General features: G+C 43.4%; 2 protein-coding genes across 2 annotated transcripts in view; one reads left to right on the top strand and one right to left on the bottom strand.

Moving 5' to 3' along the window:
- LOC143767065 (uncharacterized) overlaps positions 1–20,404 on the top strand; it is a 40,453-nt gene extending 20,049 nt beyond the window's left edge. Inside the window, exons 3-8 of the mRNA XM_077255087.1 lie at positions 8,344–8,493; positions 8,623–8,802; positions 8,877–9,000; positions 9,084–9,181; positions 9,378–9,468; positions 19,244–20,404. Of these exons, the coding sequence (XP_077111202.1) occupies positions 8,344–8,493; positions 8,623–8,802; positions 8,877–9,000; positions 9,084–9,181; positions 9,378–9,468; positions 19,244–20,349 (1,749 nt within the window). The 3' untranslated portion in view covers positions 20,350–20,404. The remainder of the gene's footprint in view (positions 1–8,343; positions 8,494–8,622; positions 8,803–8,876; positions 9,001–9,083; positions 9,182–9,377; positions 9,469–19,243) is intronic.
- Positions 1–22,113, bottom strand: part of LOC143767640 (uncharacterized) — a 430,474-nt gene that overhangs the window by 346,542 nt on the left and 61,819 nt on the right. The window lies entirely within an intron of this gene.

Here is a 22,113-nt window from a genome sequence, read left to right as displayed (position 1 = left end):
CTCGTGAGTGCGTCGGTCGATATTCCTCCTGCACAGCTTACCGTCGTAGATAAACAATTTGTCCTTCTCCTTTCACAGCTGTTGAGTCTCTTGTGGAGCATCTGGACCAGGGTGTGAATCTGCTTGCCTCAGCAACTCTTTAATCAGATGGACTGCAGGGTGATTGTCCTGCGTATCTGCCCGTCCATGGTGGGGCAATGGGTTCAGCGTGGCTTCTTGCCTGTTATTGCGCTTATTCCTAACATAATGGGAATACTGAGTCGCTCCGGGGTGATGGAAAGCTGGTAATTCAATCTCTTCAAGTGCTTCCGGATCTTCCCTCACTGCTGGTAAGTTGGGCATCCTGGACAGCACATCAGCATGTGCACTCTTGTGCCCTGCATGGTACTTGATGGTGAATTCATATTTGGACAACCGGGCTATCCATCGCTGCTCCAAGGCACCTAGTTTTGCCGTCTCCAGGTGTGTCAGCGGATTGTTGTCAGTGAAAACTGTGAATCTTGCTGAGGCCAGGTAGTGTTTGAAGCGCTCGATTACCGCCCAGACTATGGCTAAGAACTCCAGCTTGAAGGAACTGTAGTTTTTTGGGTTCCTTTCAGTGGGACGAAGCTTCCTGCTGGTGTAGGCAATTACTCTTTCTTTTCCTTTCTGCACCTGGGACAATACTGTTCCCAATCCTACGCTGCTGGTGTCCGTGTACAGAACAAACGGTTGGTCATAATCAGGGTAGGCCAGTACCTCATCTCCCGTGAGAGCCAACTTCACCGAGTGAAGGATCCTTCCAGCCTGTCATTCCACTCAAACGGAGGGCCCTTGCTCCTGGTCTTCTTGGATTGGCCCACTAACAGGTCTTGCAGTGGTGTGGCTATCGTGAAGTCTTTGATAAACCTTCGGTAGTAGCCTACCAACCCAAGGAACTGCCGGACTTTGTGGATGTTGCTGCGTTTCGGCCAGTCCCTGATCATGGTGACCTTGTCAGGGTCTGGTGCCACTCCTTCGGCGCTTACCATATGGCACAGGTACTGCACTTTGGGCTTTAACAGATGACACTTAGATGGCTTTACCTTCAGGCCAAAGTTAGAAAGAGCTTCAAACACCTCGGCAAGGTGTTTCAGGTGGTCTTCATACGTCTTGGAGAAGACAATGACATCATCCTGGTACAACAGGACGGTATCAAAATTCTTGTGACCGAGACAGCACTCCATCATCCCCTGGAATGTTCCTGGTGCGTTGCACAGTCCGAACGGCATGTAGTTGAATTCAGAGAGACCTATCAGTGTTGCGAAGGCAGTCTTTTCTTTATCCGCCTCGGCCACAGGAACCTGCCAATACCCACTAGTGAGATCTAAGGTGGAGAAATAGTTAGCAGATTTTAAAGCACCTAATGACTCTTCAATTCTGGGCAACGGGTATGTATCCTTATGTGTAATGCGGTTTATCTGCCTGTAATCAACTCACATCCTCATTGTACCATCCTTTTTCCTGACGAGGACTAATGGAGTTGCCCAGGGACTACAACTATCTCTGATTTCCCTAGCCTCCTTCATCTCTCGTTATATACTTTTGGCACATTGGTAGTGAGCTGGAGGTACAAGCCGGTACCTCTCTTTAATGGGTGGATGACTTCCCGTGGGGTTATGATGTTGAACCCCTTTTACCTGCCCAAAATCTAGTGGGTGTTTGCTGAATACCCGTTCATACTCATTGACCACCCGGTAAGCCCCTTGTTTTTGGTGTGATGGGGTAGAGTCAGTGCCCACGTGTAATTTCTGACACCAATCCTCCATTTGTCCTGCAGAACCATTGTCCTCCGCCTGGTTGCAGGGGACCAAGGGTTCTGTTGCCTGTATTGCATTATTATTAACAGTAAATAGTTTAGCAAGTGTATATCTGGGTAAGTGGACCTCTTTCTCTCCACAGTTAAGGACACGTACTGGTACTCTCCCCTTGCGGACATCAACCACCCCTCTGTCTGTCAGGATTGTGGGCATACTGTCTGAATACACAGGTTCTACCAGGGCCTGGTAGTCTTTACCTCTGAGGCCTATTGCTGCCCGACACCATATTAACATTTCACTTCTGGGGGGGTATTGCAATGGGGATCGGATCACTCACTGTGACACGTCCAACTTCTCCACCAGACAATTCTACCTGTTGTTTTTGCACCAGCGCTCTGATTTCTTTTTGCAGGACTCTCTGCTCACTCGAACCAGCAGTTTCGGCCACCTGTTGTAACAAGACAATAACCTCAGCAAGAAAATTTTCAATGACATTAGTACCAATGGTCATCATGGGGTTACATTCACGTCATTCAATATCAACATTAAATATAAAGGCGTGTGCACTACTGTGATTGGTGCCAAGGTAGGTTCCCACACCTTGTGAAACTAGAAGAAGAAACCTGGCACTCAACTTAATGCTCGTGTCAATTTTAATGTAGTACACAAAACGTTTTGGTCCTGTACCAGACCTTCATCAGTTACGTACTTATAGCATAATATGGGTAATGGTGACGAGATTGTCAGAGGGCACACTGTGGTCTGCGCCTGTCAGTTGCGCAGTTGGGATAGTAATGAAAGAAGGACTGAAAGTTCTCACAGCGCTAGTGTGTGCCGGTGTCCAGACTGGTCCCAGCGGGGGATACCGCGTCTGGACACCGGCACACACTAGCGCTGTGAGAACTTTCAGTCCTTCTTTCATTAATATCCCAACTGCGCAACTGACAGGCGCAGACCACAGTGTGCCCTCTGACAATCTCGTCACCATTACCCATATTATGCTATAAGTACGTAACTGATGAAGGTCCGGATACAGGACCGAAACGTTTTGTGTACTACATTAAAATTGACACGAGCATTAAGTTGAGTGCCAGGTTTCTTCTTTTAGATTCAATATCAACAATCGCCATTCCTTTGGGACTTCAATTCTACCCGCCTCACCTTAAGGGTATGTGCACACGTTCAGGTTTTTTCGCGTTTTTTCACGATAAAAACGTTATAAAAACTCATTAAAAACGCATACATTATGCATCCTATCATTTAGAATGCATTCTGCATGTTTTGTGCACATGGTGCGTTTTTTCCGCGAAAAAAACGCATCGCTGTAAAAAAAAGCAGCATGTTCATTAATTTTGCATATTTTCCGCGTTTTTCCACAATTGTTTGAAAAAAAAAACGCATCAAAAACGCATGAAAAAACGTGAAAAAAACGCATGCGGATTTCTGGCAGAAATGTCCGGTTTTTGTCAAGAAAATTTCTGCAAGAAATCCTGACGTGTGCACATACCCTAATGGTGACCTCCTTGTACCCGACCTGTGGCAAAGGCTGACCATTACTGGCTACTATTGTCAAATCACTATCTGGGCCACGGGTAATGTCTGAGTCAGCCCAATAACATTTATAGAGAATGTAAGGCATAGTTGTAACCTGAGAGCCGGTGTCCAATAAAGTGTTCATCAGGATGCCGTTGATCACAATGGGGGGGACTGGTCGTCCTCCGACATACTTGGCTCAACAGTTTTGTGGGCCTGGTCGTCCTATTCCTGGGGTTTGTCCCTCTGCCCCAGGGGTCACTCATTTAAATGACAGTACCTTGCGATGTGTCCTGCCTGGTTGCAGCGGCGGCAGACGGGTCATCTGTCCTAATGATAGCAGTCGTTGTCTCTTCCTCTGGTCGGCGGGATCCTCTTCTGTCGTCGCCAAGGGATGTCCTCTGGTCTGGAAGCCAGCTTGATTCTCTCCTTTGGGGGATACTGTAAGGACTGTACAGTCCTGGCTAGTGAAGCTATGCTTTTAGTCAGTTCCTGTACCTGGAGGCATAGTCCTGTTGAGGGGTCATCATCCAGGATCTGTGCGTCGGCCTCAACAGAGACCTGATGGCAGGGTTCCACCTCCTGGTGGTACATGAGGGCTGGACGCCTAGGGGGCACTCTGCGGCTGGGCTGAGGTTCATGCAGCACCCAGATGGCCCTGTCTTTAAATTGTGCAAAGTCCAGGTCAAGGTTTTGCAAGGCCAGGATGCGTCGCTGAGTCCTGTGGGTGTTGGACAGGAGCTCTTGAATTAACTGTTCCTTTAAGAGCCTGTCTCCATCCTGCACGCTGTTACTGTCAAACTGTTTGATGGCCTGTAGTGCCTCTTGCAGATTAAGGGTATAGTTCCGTACGCTATCCTGTGCCCGCTGTTTGCACCTGAAAAACCTCATTTTAATTTCTGCAGCGGTGCGGGTGTCAAAAGTGGTTTTAAGTTTGGCAAGTATTTGCTTTCCAGTCCCTTTTTCCATGTCTGGCCAGGATTTCACCTCTCTTAGGGCTGTGCCAATCAGGTGGCCAGTTAGAATGCTGAACTTTTGATGCTCTGTCAGGGGATAGTCAAATAGGCTGCAGAGCCTTTCCTTAAAGTCACTTACTGTATGGAACTCCCCAGAATATTGTGGCAGCCAGGCCGCTCCTGGTATATTGGGCATGGATAGCGGCATTATGGGAGCGGTTACTGCGGTGGGGTCCTGCCTTTTTGTAGGAGTTATGGGGACTGCAGGGCCTGGTAGCATTACTGGACCCGCTGCTGCCTCTACTGCAGGGTCTGGGGGCATCACGGGGCCTGCGTCTGCGACCACCGCCAATTCTTCTCCCGGGTCAGACATGGCTTCTCCCCCGTGCTAACCTTGTAGAGGCCCGACGTTTCTCCTTTGTCCGCAGTTCTTCCTCTGCACTGTCGGTCGCTTCTCCCGTTCCTCCGTCCAGCGCTTTGCGGCATCCTCACTTGCAGCATCGCTGCACGGCGCCTTTACTTCCATCTTTTCTCGCAGCGTGGCACCAGCTTCCTCTTCGCGCTCTTTTGGATCACTCCTGACCACAAAGGTACGCCTCCTTCTTCTCTCGCGCTCCACGCAGCACGGCAATGGAGGTTTGTAAGCAAACTGTCACAGTCTCTGGCACACAGTACCTGGTGATGCCAGGGCACGAAATCCTGTTCGTGACACCAAGATTTGAGTTGCCCACCAGGGCAATGGGGATACTCGGTACCGGATCCGGTCTTAAAGGGGATGTCACGGTGGCTGCAACCCGATCCGTGGCCCTGGGACTCAATTAAAAGGGGAAAGGTCTTTAAAGGGATTTTGGTAATAAAGTCTATTTGTGACGCCACCTGTGGTTCTTGGTCAGAGGGACTGACGCTGCTTAAAGGGGTCCTCTGGGCTGATGTTGCAGCAAGATGGTGACGCTTCCCACAGGTGAAGCGGGGTCCCCAGGGCTCCCCAGGTGTATGGTCAGGATGCTGGGTTGCCTGTAAATAACGGAAGACAAAGGGGTTGCAGTCCTTACCTGGTTTACTGATGGTAACAGGCCTCAGTCCAGGGCACCGGCAACAAGTACAGAAGGAGTCCAGGCAGCCTGGAAACAAGTAGTAATCTCCCTTGGCAGGTCAGATTGGGAGCCTTCCTAAATGCGCTGGTTTTCTGGTCCCTTGCTAACTGTAGTTCGCTGGCAAGGTACTCCTTTCTCTCTCCTGTCCTGGGACAGTGCCTGCACGGTGGGCAGCTTGAGCTGTTCTCTTGGGGTCTCTGACATGGTGACTCCAGGCTCTAACTGCTGCTGTGCCTCAGGCATTGAATGGGCAATTTACATATAGTCCTATGCCCTCCGGTTCTGCTGTGGACCTTACAGCTATCCACAACCTCAGGCCCCCAGTGCCCGGTTTCCGCGCTCTGGCTCACAGGAGGCCTAATTGCAGCCTCCCTGAGCTCCTAATCACTCCTCTCCCTTCACTGTCTGTTCCAGACTGAACTAACTCCTCTTCCAGACCAGGATGGAAATCAGGGAAGTTCCCCGAAAACAAGGTTCTGAGCTCCCCCTTCTGGCCTGGAGTTAGAATATGTTGTGTGTAAGATTTACCTGCCAAAGGGATCCCACTTGTCTCCAGGCATGGCACTACCCTCCCCGAGATGAAGTCAGCACCACTGTGGTACCCGAATTCCTGGGGCGCCACACATGGGTCCATCTGGCATATGATGACGTGGGATTTTGGGTGAAAAATAGATGGGCATACAAGTTTGTCTGGGCCAACTAAGGTTTATTATTTCTTCACTGAAAAAGAATTTAGAAAATTCAATTTCGATGAGGCCAGTGGTGTCAAACTGGATTCCTTAGCTGCTGATCAAATCTGGAATAAAGGGCTGATAATTTTAGGGAGATGAAATCTATATGGGATCGATTGTTAGAGGGGTTGCCTGGGTCCTAGCGTGCCTTGCAGGGGGTGCTCCTTAACTAGATGAGGAGGAGGAGGACTAAAGGAATGTGGGATCTTCCTCACTGATTGAATCTGTCTTGGAGGCAAGGAAAGCGTATGCCTCCTCTGGTGAATACCGTCTTGACGAATGGGCTATTTTTATTTTATCTTTCAAAACCCTGAGGATGTCTGTGTAAGGCTGATTTTACACTTGCCGTGTTTTTTAGGCCCGATTTTACAGCCCCAATGCATTTCTATGGGGCCACAAAAATTCTTAGGTACGCCGTAAGTCAGCGAGGGCCGTATTTACGGCTGTGAAAAAATATCGAGCTTGCTCGATATTTTTCATGGTTTACGGACACAGCCCCCATTGTAAATCAATGGGGCCGCAAAAACAACGGGAGGTTGTTTTTGCGGTGCTCTGTGACTTTTGTGGACCACCGTTTTTTTTCCCAATACTTTTGCTATAGTATTGGGAACCTGAAAAACGGTGATCTGCAAGTTTTTTGCTGTCTGAAATTGCGGCAGACCTTGAAAATTGCGATGATACGGCCCGCAGTAACGGGCTGCAAAAAACCCGGTAAGTATAAAAGAAGCCTAAGTAGTGCATGTAGTGCAAGTATTGTAATGTGTGGAGCCTGTGTAGAGGATACTATTTATTAAAAACAGCAGGTAAAGACCCCAATATCCACAGGTGTCCCTTCTTATTGGGGGGAAACTATCACCTCTAATAATCCTCGGACAGTTCTGACAAACACAAAAAAGTGCCCCTTTATGGATGTGACAGAAAGTCTGTTTAGTTTAATAGTATCAGCTCTAATCCAATAGTGAGATAGCGATTTACCCTGAAGAGTCACAGATTGTGGGGTTGTTATAAAATGTTATATTTAGGGTTTTTTGTGTTGTCTCCTTATAAGAATCACAATGGTTTTGTTTCTTTTCAACTGATAGATACAAACGACCCAACTATGAAAGACGTGAACCAAGGAAACATGTATTACTCTTATTGTATGATGCCCCTTTTTTGGTCCCCACACACCGTATAATGTTCCCACAGTACCACCATCCTCAATATTATTTTTGTATTCACGATAACGGAATGGAGAAAATCAGCACTCACCTCTTTTAGAAGATACTTCAGTTCTTCTACTGGTTCATGTTCTTATACCAGTGGAACATGGACCACTAGAAGCGCAAATTAAGTCTGAAATGTTCGTTGTCCATCATGTCTTTTTTTGGGAAATCACTGCACCTGTCGCCATGCTGCTAGTACTGTTGCACTTTTTGTCATTGTCCTGAATCAAATGAAAATGAAAAAGGACTGAAGTATCTTCTAAAATGGGCGAGTGCAAACTTTCTTCATTCCGTTGTCTTGATTATAAATAGTCTCATGTCTATGCACCACCCTGAAGATTTATTATACTGGAGGTTGAAACATTTGTTCAATGTGTCCATATCCTGGGTAAAAACTTTCTATTTGGTGCCTCAACATTTCACTATAATTATTTTTGGAATATTTTCACACTTTTTTTTGGTGTTTTCATGTAATATATGGAAGCCTACATGGAGACCTTGGCATCAAATAGCTCCTGTCTTGATGTTCTTATGAAAAAATCTTTTATAAAAGCCTCAAACTTCTGTATGTGAATCAGGCCCGAGATCTAACGTGATAGAAGATTACAGTGCGGGGAAGATGGGAAACCTTCATATAGACGGCCGGTGGTGATGGAGTCAGTGATGGTCTCTGGCCAAATATGTTTCTAGAGCCGTAGTAGAAGATGAAGATGTTGTCCTCATCATGAAGTAGTTATTTCTCCTGTCCCGTGTAATGAATATCTCCTGCAGTATTGCTAATGCCGATTCCAGTGTTGGTAAATGAGATGAGAATTAGCGTTATGGAAGATGAGTCTATGAGGAACGTATTCAGCTGCCGACTCCAAGGGAGAAACTGCTTGTTGTCTGGGGCCTAAAATATATAGGTTTTATTAGTAGATGTAAAGAAGAGAACTAAATGCTGTGAAATAATAATCTCCTCATAAGTTTCCTTTATTATCTCCGGTAATTGTATTATTATACAGGATTGTTATGATGTTTCATCGGCTCATATTCTTCTCATTCAGGTCTGTACAATATTGGATCCTCTCAGTGAAGATCTTGTACAAAAGAGAATTTTCCTGATTTACCCATCAAGGATTGATATGGACAGAGAAAAGATGGCAGAGAAAATATTACACCTCACCATAGAGATCCTCTTCCGGCTTACTGGAGAGGTGAGAGATTCTCATAACATCACATTACATTATTCTTCTCTATGGGAATAACAGATGGACAGAACTGGAGAGGTGAGGACTCTGGAAATGTCTGTACTGAGATTTATTAATGTGTCTCTCCATAACCAGGATTACACAGTAGTGAAGAAGACCCCTAGTGAGTGCTGTCAGGACGCTGTCTCTGAGGGATGCGGAAGACCCTTGAACCCAATCACGGGACTTCCACCTCACCCCCTGATACATGATGACATCAATGACGAGAAGATCCTAGAAATCACCTACAAGATGATTGAGCTGCTGACTGGAGAGGTGACAGTGCTGGGACATTACACAGTAACGCTATGAAGGGATCAGGGGGATGATGGTATCATTGTATGTGTCAGGTTCCTATAAGGTATCAGGATGTCGCTATCTATTTCTCCATGGAGGAGTGGGAGTATTTAGAAGGACACAGAGATCTGTACAAGGACGTCATGATGGAGGTTCCCCAGCCCCTCACATCACCAGGTAATAGACAGGACTAAATACACTTGGCCTATAGTTATCTGTATGTAAAGAATGAATTCAGTCCCTGTATGTGTTTCCCCCAGATCTATCCAGTAAGAGGACAACACCAGAGAGATGTCCCCGTACTCTTCTTCCACAGGACTGTAAACAAGAAGATCCCAATCTTCCTCAGGATCATCAGGTAGATGGAGAGACGGTGTCATGAGATCTCCCCTCTGATGTCTAGATGGATGTGAAGGTCTTGTACTCAGTCTTGTTTTATCCACCAGTATTATATGTTTTATATTTGTGTAATGAGAGCAGTGGAGATGGCAGGATTAGAGGTGATCATAGATGTGACCTCCATCTGTCTGTGACTTTTACAATATTTGTTTCAGGGTGAAGATCTGGCCCATATTACTACTACAGAGACATATGTGAGGGCTGATGAGTGGTGTAAAGAGGAGATTCCTACATATGACTGCCCAGGTGAGTAGTAACCACTAAATGCAGAGAAGTCACAGATTCTTCTCAGTCATTGGCTGTTGCTGCTTTATCGGTGGTGTAGTCCGGCCGTATTACCATGATCACCATTTTGCCTTTAGACCGCAGCCCTTTTCTATAGAACTTACAACCTGGAGGATCCACATACCCACTGGGATTAGAAGACTCTGACCGTTAGGGTATGTGTCCACGTTCAGGATTACATCCAGATTAGCTGCGAATTGAATTCTGCGTACAACCACAGCATTCAACCCGCAGTGTCCAGATATTACAGCATAGTGGAGGGGATTTTATGAAATCCCATCTCCACCAAGCGTGCGAACACACATCCGGCGGCTCTGCGTTTACTGACATGCGGCCCGTCTTTTTAGAACGCAGCATGTCTATGTATAGAGTGCGGTGATTCCGGATGTGTGCAATTAACTCATCCGGAATCACCGCGTGTACAGAAGGGGGTGGCGCTTTGGGCAGAGCGGGTTTTCCGCTCCGTCCAAAGCGCCGTCTTTACAGACCGTGGACATGCACCCTTACCTGCCCAGATCTGTAAATTACAAAGTCAAACAACAGCATACGTAGAATGTGCTGATAAGATCAGAAATCGGAGGGTAATGATGCTGTTGGCTTCCTAGAACCCTGATAACTTATTGGATGGATCTCCCTTCTCTCCCTTCTGTGCTGCTAAATGTGCTCATATGGTCCCTACAAGACCAGGTCCAGACTTTCTGGCCAAACGTCGCTTTTATGATCGACAACATCAAATGTGCAGTGAGGGCCAAGTGTGAATTTCTATACAATAACAACAGTTTCCCTATATCCTGACTTTTCAATTTGTATTAAAACTAATTTCAAGGAGGATTATGATAAACTACAGGAAAACCGTTACACCTGTGCCATGATATATCTCTAAGCTGTGCGTGGCTGTTGGCTGTAATATACATTTATTCACGCCTGCAGGAGATGTGTTGGCATGGCTCGAGCCCTGGTTTCATGGATTCACTCCATGTCATAAATTATATTGTTTTCTATCCTAAGAAATTCAGATTACTGCACAATCTCTCCTGAAATGGGGAGCAATATTATTTTCTCTGCTCTTCTGGTCAGGACTCCTAGTAGCCCCAATAGTCCACCATAAATGAATGGAACTCCGGTTTACTTTTTGAGTTCTCCCTTCATACAAACGTTGTTGTTGGGGATGTAACATATTTTTTTATTCTTTGTCTTTTTTTTACCTGTAAATTCTGTATGATAGTTTGATTGTGTGGGGATTGTCCTGCCTCACTTATGTGAGAAGGAGAGAATACAGAATCAGAAGACACAAGAGTAGTCAGTGAACGGGCCACGGTCACAACAGTAAACAAATACGCAAGTCGCAAACTGAGCACAGAGGATTGAACCAGCGGAGAACAACGCTGTTTCTGGCAGATTCCGGCCATGTGATTTCAATTTTAGTAGGGTGTGGTACTTTCCAAATGGCTGAAGTAGGGAGCAGATTATTCCAGCTGGACAGCAGGAACAGATCCCAGATGAGATTGGACACACCATATGCAGAAGCCCTAATATAACTAAATAACAGAAAACCAAAATAGTCGAAATCCCCATAAAGTGATTCCATTTCATAAATTAATTCACTGAGGTTTATAATCTATATACACATGGTCAAAATTGTTGGTACCCCTCGTTTAATAACAGAAAAACCCACAATGGTCACAGAAATAACTTGAAGCTGACAAAAGTAATAATAAATAAAAAATCTATGACAATGAACAAATGAAAGTCAGACATTGCTTTTCAACCATGCTTCCACAGAATAAAAAAAAAAAACTCCTGAAATAGGCCTGGACAGAATTGATGGTACCCCTGAAAATAATGTCACAAAAGGGACATGTAAATCAAGGTGTGTCAACTAATTAGCATCACCGGTGTCTACAATCTTGGAATCAGTGAGTGGTCTGTATATAGGGCTACAGATACTCACTGTGCTGTGTGTTAACATGGTGTGTATCACACTCAACATGGACCAGAGGAAGCAAAGGAAAGAGTTGTCTCAGGAGATTAGAAAGAACATTATAGACAAACATGTTAAAGGTAAAAGTTATAAGACCATGTCCAATCAGCTTGATGTTCCTGTGACTACAGTTGCACATATTATTCAGAAATTTATGACCCCAGCTTATTTCGGTTTTGTGTTTTCGTTGTTCGCTCCCCTTCTTCCCAGAGTTCCCAGAGCCATAACTTTTTAATTTTTCTGTCAATTTGGCCATGTGAGGGCTTATTTTTTGCGGGACGAGTTGTACTTTTGAACGACATCATTGGTTTTAGCATGTCATGTACTAGAAAACGGGAAAAAAATTCCAAGTGAGGTGAAATTGCAAAAATAGTGCAATCCCACACTTGTTTTTTGTTTGGCTTTTTTGCTAGGTTCACTAAATGCTAAAACTGACCTGCCATTTTGATTTTCCAGGTCATTACGAGTTCATAGACACCAAATATATCTAGGTTATTTTTTATCTAAGTGGTAAAAAAAAATTCAAAACTTTGCTAAAGAAAAATTTAAAAAAATTGCGCAATTTTCTGATACCGGTAGCGTCAGGGCTGTGGAGTCGGTAAGCGACTCCGACTCCTGAATTTTATCAGGTTCCGACTCCGGCTCCGACTCCTTCATAAATGGCCAATTCGTAACAATAAATTTACTGTTGTAAAATATTAACATCGTGCTTATTCAGTTTCTCACCATCATATAAGTAATCAGACCACATAGAGCAAAAACTATATTTATTAGAATATAATTAGAATATAGCAAATAACTTTTATAAACTTTTCTAAACTTTTGTAAGTAAATATGCAATAAACACTGTTATGCAGTTAATAAGACGAAATCTATCAATTTGTCCTCAGAAAAAGTATTGCCTCTGTCAGATTCTCCTTCATGGATGCCCTCAAATCTGATCTAATTACTTTGAGAGCAGAGAACAACCTCTCTACACTAACTTGGGTTGGTGGCAAAGCAGTAACCACTCGGGCAACATCTCTGACAATGTCAGGATACAGAGGAATCACTTGTTGCACTGTTATTTTTGATGAACGGTCAACTGTGTTCCTCTATTTCAAACATTTCTATGTCTGTGGACCCAGAATGTTCTTCTAGCTGCTGGTCACCATCATTACTCTCATTCATTAGCTTAATAGTACTTATCATATTTGAAGCATTGTCAGTTACGACAGAAAGAACTTGCTCTTTTTTAAGTTCATAGTCTTGCAGAACCTTTTCCACCAAGACCTGGAGAAACTCACTGGTGTGAAGAGCTTTGGTGTCTTTTACTGCCAATGTCTTGGTAACTATTTCATTTTTGTCACAAACAAATCGGACATTGATGGCAGAATAGTTCACTCTGTGACGTGTGCAGGCATCCATTTTAAGAAACAGAAAGCGTCCCTTGAGAGTTTTTTTAAGTTCTTCCTTTTGTTTAAAAGCTTCTTCGATTACTAATTGTCTAATACTCTCTCTCTCCAGAGAAACACCAAGCTTGCGGGTCATTTCCCCATTCAGACACATAAAAGCTGGTCCTGAAAATAATGAAATAGGCACACTATCCTTTACAACAAGCTCTATGATCTGTTTTTTAAATGTATCTACTGTCATTGTCACAGTAAGGCCGGGGACACACACAACGTATAAAAAAACGGTCCGTTTTTCACGGACGAGAATCGCACAAATGTTTCCAAAACAGTGATCCGTGTGCAGTGCGAGGATGCGATTTCCTCGCATCAAATGATCCTTTTGACATCCGTGTGACATCCGTATGACATATATATACATACATACATACATACATACATACATACATACATACATACAGTGGGGCAAAAAAGTATTTAGTCATTCAGCAATAGTGCAAGTTCCACCACTTAAAAAGATGAGAGGCGTCTGTAATTTACATCATAGGTAGACCTCAACTATGGGAGACAAACTGAGAAAAAAAAATCCAGAAAATCACATTGTCTGTTTTTTATATCATTTTATTTGCATATTATGGTGGAAAATAAGTATTTGGTCAGAAACAAAATTTCATCTCAATACTTTGTAATATATCCTTTGTTGTCAATGACAGAGGTCAAACGTTTTCTGTAAGTCTTCACAAGGTTGCCACACACTGTTGTTGGTATGTTGGCCCATTCCTCCATGCAGATCTCCTCTAGAGCAGTGATGTTTTTGGCTTTTCGCTTGGCAACACGGACTTTCAACTCCCTCCAAAGGTTTTCTATAGGGTTGAGATCTGGAGACTGGCTAGGCCACTCCAGGACCTTGAAATGCTTCTTACGAAGCCACTCCTTCGTTGCCCTGGCGGTGTGCTTTGGATCATTGTCATGTTGAAAGACCCAGCCACGTTTCATCTTCAATGCCCTTGCTGATGGAAGGAGGTTTGCACTCAAAATCTCACGATACATGGCCCCATTCATTCTTTCATGTACCCGGATCAGTCGTCCTGGCCCCTTTGCAGAGAAACAGCCCCAAAGCATGATGTTTCCACCACCATGCTTTACAGTAGGTATGGTGTTTGATGGATGCAACTCAGTATTCTTTTTCCTCCAAACACGACAAGTTGTGTTTCTACCAAACAGTTCCAGTTTGGTTTCATCAGACCATAGGACATTCTCCCAAAACTCCTCTGGATCATCCAAATGCTCTCTAGCAAACTTCAGACGGGCCCGGACATGTACTGGCTTAAGCAGTGGGACACGTCTGGCACTGCAGGATCTGAGTCCATGGTGGCGTAGTGTGTTACTTATGGTAGGCCTTGTTACATTGGTCCCAGCTCTCTGCAGTTCATTCACTAGGTCCCCCCGCGTGATTCTGGGATTTTTGCTCACTGTTCTTGTGATCATTCTGACCCCACAGGGTGGGATTTTGCGTGGAGCCCCAGATCGAGGGAGATTATCAGTGGTCTTGAATGTCTTCCATTTTCTAATTATTGCTCCCACTGTTGATTTCTTCACTCCAAGCTGGTTGGCTATTGCAGATTCAGTCTTCCCAGCCTGGTGCAGGGCTGCAATTTTGTTTCTGGTGTCCTTTGACAGCTCTTTGGTCTTCACCATAGTGGAGTTTGGAGTCAGACTGTTTGAGGGTGTGCACAGGTGTCTTTTTATACTGATAACAAGTTTAAACAGGTGCCATTACTACAGGTAATGAGTGGAGGAAAGAGGAGACTCTTAAAGAAGAAGTTACAGGTCTGTGAGAGCCAGAAATCTTGATTGTTTGTTTCTGACCAAATACTTATTTTCCACCATAATATGCAAATAAAATGATAAAAAAAACAGACAATGTGATTTTCTGGATTTTTATTTCTCAGTTTGTCTCCCATAGTTGAGGTCTACCTATGATGTAAATTACAGACGCCTCTCATCTTTTTAAGTGGTGGAACTTGCACTATTGCTGAATGACTAAATACTTTTTTGCCCCACTGTGTGTATATATGTGTATGTGTATATATATATATATATATATATATATATATATATATATATATATATATATATATATATATGTGTATGTATGTATGTATGTGTGTATGTATATATATATATCATAGAGACACATATATATATATTCTGTATTTATATTTAATTCAGCGCGATATATGTGAAAAGCCGGTAATTCAATTGCCGGCTTCTCATTTCTCCTTCCCAAACCCGACATGATATGAGACATGGTTTACATACAGTAAACCATCTCATATTCCCCTTTTTTTTTGCATATTCCACACCACTAATGTTAGTAGTGTGTATGTGCAAAATTTCGGCGCTGTAGCTATTAAATTTAAGGGTTAAATCGCGGAAAAAATTGGCGTGGGCTCCCGCGCAATTTTCTCCGCCAGAGCGGTAAAGCCAGTGACTGACGACAGATATTAATAGCCAGGAGAGGGTCCATGGTTATTGCCCCCCCCCCCCCCCCCCCCCGTGGCTAAAGACATCTGCCCCCAGCCACCCCAGAAAAGGCACATCTGGAAGATGCGCCTATTCTGGCACTTGGCCACTCTCTTCCCACTCCCGTGTAGCGGTGGGATATGGGGTAATGAAGGGTTAATGCCACCTTGCTATTGTAAGGTGACATTAAGCCAGGTTAATAATGGAGAGGCGTCAATTATGTCACCTATCCATTATTAATCCAATTGTCTGAAAGGGTTAAAAAACACACACACATGATTAAAAAGTATTTTAATTAAATAAACACACAGGTTGTTTTAGTATTTTATTGCTCTCTCAATCCACCTGCAGACCCTCGCTTGGCAAAATAATAAACCCACAATATACATACCCTCTCTGATGAACTGTCACGTCCCACGAGGTAATCCATCTGAAGGGGTTAAAATATTTTACAGGCAGGAGCCCTGCTAATGCAGCTGTGCTCGTGTCTGTAAGCCCCGGCGAATGAAGGAAATGTAGGTCAATGACCTATAGTTACCTTCAGTCGCGGTGATGCGCCCCCTGGTGGGAGTGGGAAGAGAGTGGCCAAGTGCCAGAATAGGCGCATCTTCCAGATGTGCCTTTTCTGGGGTGGCTGGGGGCAGATGTTTTTAGCCACGGGGGGGCCAATAACCATGGACCCTCTCCTGGCTATTAATATCTGCCGTCAGTCACTGGTTTTAACGATCTGGCGGAGAAAATTGCGCGGGAGCCCACGCCAATTTTTTCCGCGATTTAACCCTTAAATTTAATAGCTACAGCGCCGAAATTTTGCACATACACACTACTAACATTAGTAGTGTGGAATATGCAAATAAAAGGGGGATATGAGATGGTTTACTGTATGTAAACCATGTCTCATATCCTGTCGGGTTTAGGCAGGAGAAATGAAAAGCCGGCAATTGAATTACCGGCTTTTCTCTAACACCGCTGCGTATTTCTCGCAATGCTCACGCATGGTCCGTGTGTAATCCGATTTTTTCTCGCACCCATAGACTTGCATTGGCGAGTCTCTGCCGAGATACGCTGACAATCGCAGCATGCTGCGATTTCACTTGGATCCTGAATACGGTGGAGAAAATATCGGATGATGGGAGCTGCACCATAGATTAACATTGGGCCGAGTGCTATGCGATTTTTTTATCGCATAGCACTCGTCCGTATTACGGTCTAGTGTGACCCCGGCCTAACTTTGTCACTGACAAAATATCTTGCAACTGATGGCTGCAAAGTTCTCTGCTCCTTTGTTTGGCTGGAAGAGCTGGGCACTGGTTTTTTGGTTTGGATGCAGTCTTTCTCATCCACTGCTTTCAGTACTTCTGGATGAAAGCGCTCTAAATGTCTCTTTAGATTAGAAGCTCTGGTAGGAGCATTTTTATCTTTGCCTGAATATGCACTGATCTTGGCTTCACAGCATTTGTTTTCGTCTGGATCATTTGTCATACACTGACAGACATAATGTTTTCTATCTTGAGTGAAGGTGAAATATTCAAATACAGCTGATTTAATGTGACGCTTCTTTGACATTCTCAGGATTCTTTTAATTCTGCATTCACAATCCAAATGACAATTGTTTTTCCTAAAAACAATTGTACAAAATTATTGCCAGGTCGTACAACTGATATAGTGGTCAGTAATACTGTTATTCCTCGTGTACTCGCAGTTAACTGATGCAAAGTTTGTTAAAAGGATAATACTTCTTACAGTCTTCCTCTTCTGAGTAGCAGCTGTGAGATGCTTGGAAGACGCACACCTAGTAAACATCTAGTCTAGAGGAGGAGCTTTACTACTAAGAATTTGCAACACATTTTCACTTTCAGTTTCATACATTGTAAGTAGGGGGGTTGGGGCAGCATGAGGTTAACCAAGTATAAGATTAGATAAGGGCAGTGGAGAACAGTGACACACAAGAAGTAAGAAATGCCTCTATCTCCAGCAGAACTGCTTATCGCTGTTGTTCATAGTTTGATAGAACATATATATTTGAGTAACATTTATAAAATTCATATGAAAGTTCAATTATGAAATATTAATACATTTTTTTTTTAAAGCTGGGGTCGGTACATTTCTACCGACTCCGACTCCAACCAAAACTAACTCCGACTCCACGACTCCAACTCCACAGCCCTGGGTAGCGTCTCTATTTTTTTGTGATCTGGGGTTGGGTGAGGGCTTATTTTTTTGCGTGCCGAGCAGACGTTTTTAATGATACCATATTGGTGCAGATACGTTCTTTTGATCGCCCATTATTGCATTTTAATGCAATGTCACGGCAACCAAAAAAATGTAATTCAATTTTTTTTATCGCTACGCCGTTTAGTGATCAGGCTAATCCTTTTTTTATTGATAGATTGGGCAATTCTGAATGCGGCGATACCAAATATGTGTATGTTTGATTTTTTAAATTTTTTTTAATTTTGAATGTGGCTAAAGGGGGGTGATTTAAACTTTTGTAGTTGTTTTATTTTTTTAATATTTTTTAAAACATTTTATTTTACTTTTGCCATGCTTCAATAGCCTCCATGGGAAGCTAGAAGCTGGCATAGCATGATCATCTCTGCTACGTAGGAGTGAGGCTCAGATCGCTTCTATGTAGTAGAATTGCTGCATTGCTATGTGCGACGACCACAAGGTGGCACTCACAGCAATCCATCATCAACAACCATAGAGGTCTTCAATTGACCTCTGGTTGTCATGCCGATGCATTGCTGACCCCCGATCACATGACGGGGGTCAGCGATGAGCGCATTTCCGGCCCGATGGCCAGAAGCGCTAGTTAATTGCCACTGTCAGCATTAGACAGCGGCATTTAACTAGTTTCCACTAGATTCCACCCCCCGCTATTGCGGGCACATGTCAGCTGTACAAAACAGCTGACATGTCCTGGCTTTGATGCATGCTCCCCATCGGAGCCCGCATCAAAGGGGAGGTTCTGACCTTGGATGTACTATCCCGTCCAAATGGAAAGCGTCAGGGTCGGTGTATACACACCATGTAACCAGAAGCAGACTTGCCGTATAGTGTAGAGCCTAATAGGGCCAGTGAGGATGTCCGTAACAGCGCTGTGTGTGCTTGCTAGTCCGGAGGTAATGCAAGTACTTATATATTCATCAGTGGCCCAGCGGGAACCGCAATCCAGGTCCTGGAAGCCAGCGTTGGTGGCTAAGTGGGGGGAGCTGACACAACGTCTTAGCAGGTGAACGGCCGGCCACTGATGAATATATAAGAACCTGTATTACCTCCGGAATAGCAAGCACACACAGCGCTGTTACTGACATCCTCACTGGCACTATTAGGCTTTACACTATACGGCAAGTCTGCTTCTGGTTACGTGGTGTGTATACATTGACCCTGACGCTTTCCATTTGGATCGTTGGCCATACATTTCCCCATGTGGAAGAGGCTTTACCAACCGCTCATTTGATTGTTCTATAAACTCCGTACGTCTGTTTTAGAAACGAACCGCTTTAAAGGCAATATTGTGATCAAGGCCACTGGTTGGCCGAAACGTCAATTGCCTGGTGTTTCACTTTCCTCACCGTATTCCAATAAATTTTCACCTGAAGCAATTCCATAGAGTGCAGTGTTTGTTTATTCTACTATTTGAACAAGCAGTTGAACACCACGCACTACTGGTTCATCCAATAAGGTTTTCTATGTGAACTGTCATTGTCTTGGTAAATAATTAAAGTTTTTTACATAGCTTGCCATTTTTATGGACAGTTTAAGTAGAAATGTTCCAAAATATAAACGCAAGGATATTTTATTAAAAAATAATAATTGTTTTTTATCTTAGCAGATGACTGTACCAGGAGATCAAAGGGACAGCTGACATCTTCAATTTTTAAATCTGATGATTTTGAGGTCCTACAACATGCAACTGAAGTGATTGCTGTTATTCCAGATATACCATCATCGATTCACAGCAAAGATCTGTCGTCTGATCCTATGAAACACGTCCCATCTTCTGACTCCTTACCGACTACTAAGGAAAATAAAAGTCACAAAAGAGGCATTAAAAAACAAACTGCTCCTAAAGCAAAGAAGTCATTTTCATGTTCAGAATGCGGGAAATATTTTAACTGGAAAAATGCTCTTGTTAGTCACCAGAGAGGTCACACAGGGGAGAAGCCTTTTTACTGTTCAGAATGTGGGAAATATTTTAAATGGAAATCGGTTCTTGTTAATCACCAGAGAAGTCACACAGGGGAGAAGCCATTTTCCTGTTCAGAATGTGGGAAATATTTTACCTGGAAATCAGCTCTTGTTAGACATCAGAGAAGTCACACGGGGGAGAAGACTTTTTCCTGTTCAGAATGTGGGAAATGTTTTAACCAGAAATCAGTTCTTGTTAGACATCAGAGCAGTCACACAGGGGAGAAGTCTTTTTCCTGTTCAAAATGTGGGAAATGTTTTAACCAGAAATCACATCTTGTTCTACACCAGAAAACTCACACAGCGGAGAAGCATTTTTCATGTTCAGAATGTGGGAAATGTTTTAAGCGGAAAGAGTGTCTTGTTAGACATCAGAGCAGTCACACAGGGGAGAAGCCTTTTTCATGTTCAGAATGTGGGAAATGTTTTAACCGGAAAGAGTGTCTTGTTAGACATCAGAGCAGTCACACAGGGGAGAAGCCTTTTTCCTGTTCAGAATGTGGGAAATCTTTTAACCGGAAAGCACATCTTGATAGCCACCAGAGAACCCACACAGGGGAGAAGCCTTTTTCCTGTTCAGAATGTGGGAAATGTTTTAACCGGAAAGCACATCTTGATAGCCACCAGAGAACCCACACAGGGGAGAAGCCTTTTTCCTGTTCAGAATGTGGGAAATATTTTAACCGGAAAGCTCATCTTGTTAGACATCAGAGCAGTCACAGAAACGAGAAGCCTTTTTCATTTTCTTAATGTGGGAAATATTTTACTTGGAAACCAACTGTTAATAAACATCAGAGATGTCACATAGGGGAGAAGCCTTTTTTATGTTCATAATGTTGGAATAGTTTTAACCAAAATTGGATCTTCTTAAATGGGTTGTCTCTTGTCATTCCTTATGTTTGCTGATAAAAGGATAAAACTAACCTTTCCAAATGTAAAACTATACCTATAATTCATGCCCCTGAAGATTAGTCAGAAGGTGACTAATAGAAAAAACATATACCCCATGTCTCAGTATATAGGGTGAGGTGACGTATACACACTCAGTCTCCAAGCTTCTAATTTCTATGGGTTTCATCATGTTCAACAAAGATGACTAATCAGGAGACTTTTTAATATTGAACTATATTCAAGCGAGACTAGACAAAAATAAAATAAAATCATGTTATCCGAAAGTCAGAAAAATAGCCACATATTGACAGATCCCAGACTTCATACTATATACTTCGTAAGTTTATAAGTCACTCCTGTGGCAGTCAGTCAGGAATAGAAAGTATGTGAAAATACAGTATAATTATTGTGTTTTTTCTCTAATAAAGACTGCCCTGTCTATTAGTAGTGCAGACAAATTGTCCTAGACTAAACTTAGTTTTCAGATGGCCCAATATATACCACTCAGGGAAAACTTACCTGCTCCAAAGATCATTACCAGCATTTAACTAATGGCCATGCTACAGTCAGTCAGAGAATGAGTACAATATCATTATAAAAACTATGGATATGGGCAACCATAATGTCTGGAAGATCTGCGAAATTGTTTAGTATGAATATGGAAATTATATCTGGAGCACTTAACTGTTCCCTGAGCGGTATTTCACATACTATCTATTCCTGACACTGGAGTGGCTTATAAACTTACGAAGTATATAGTTTGAGGTCTGGGGTCTGCCAATATGTGGCTAGTTTTCTGACTGTTTCGGATAACATGATACATAATTTTAGGGTTTTCTTTGTCTACTCTCGCTTGAATATAGGTCAATATTAAATAGTCTCTTCATGAGTCGCCTTTGGTAAGGATGACAAAACCTGTAGAAATGAGAGGCTTGGAGAGCGAGTGTGTATACGTCACCTTACCCTATATACTGAGATGTGGGGTATATGTTTTTTCAATTAGTCACCATCTGACTAACCTTCAGGGGGTGAATTATGGGTATAGTTTTATATTTGGAATTAATAAAGTTTAGTTTTATCCTTTTGTCAGTGAATCTTGTATTCAAGGGATAATTATATATACTGTATATATACTGTATATAATTTTTTTTCTCAGTCAACTCATTGCTCATGATTGGCCTCATTAAAATACAAACACTCATACTCCGCTGGGGTACTGTCATGATTGGACTGGCGAGTAAACTGGGACCGGGGGCACGTTTCCTGGCCCTAGCACTAGGGGGCGCCCTAACTCGCCCTGTTCCCCGGGATACCTCAGATGGTGAGGATGCTGGGGCCTCTGCCCTTGCCCTGTCTCCTAACTGCAGCCCTGCGTCTGTCCCCCTCCCCCACCCGGGGAAGAGAGGTGCTATTGTGTACCCTAGTACAAAAACCTGACAGACAGAGGTACAAAGACAAGGGTAAAAGAAAACTCCACTCACACAAAATATACTCTCACAAATAACAGGTATTCACCAGGGTGTGAAGGAAGGGGAAAGAAAATATGGCAGGTAAGGATGAGGAATTTCCAAGTGTACAAACCAAACAACTGTCCCACAATAAATTCCTCCAGCTCTCCAGACA

This window comes from Ranitomeya variabilis, chromosome 4 (genome assembly GCF_051348905.1).
Source record: "Ranitomeya variabilis isolate aRanVar5 chromosome 4, aRanVar5.hap1, whole genome shotgun sequence".
Classification (NCBI taxonomy): domain Eukaryota; kingdom Metazoa; phylum Chordata; class Amphibia; order Anura; family Dendrobatidae; genus Ranitomeya; species Ranitomeya variabilis.
This window is presented reverse-complemented; position numbering and strand designations above follow the sequence as displayed.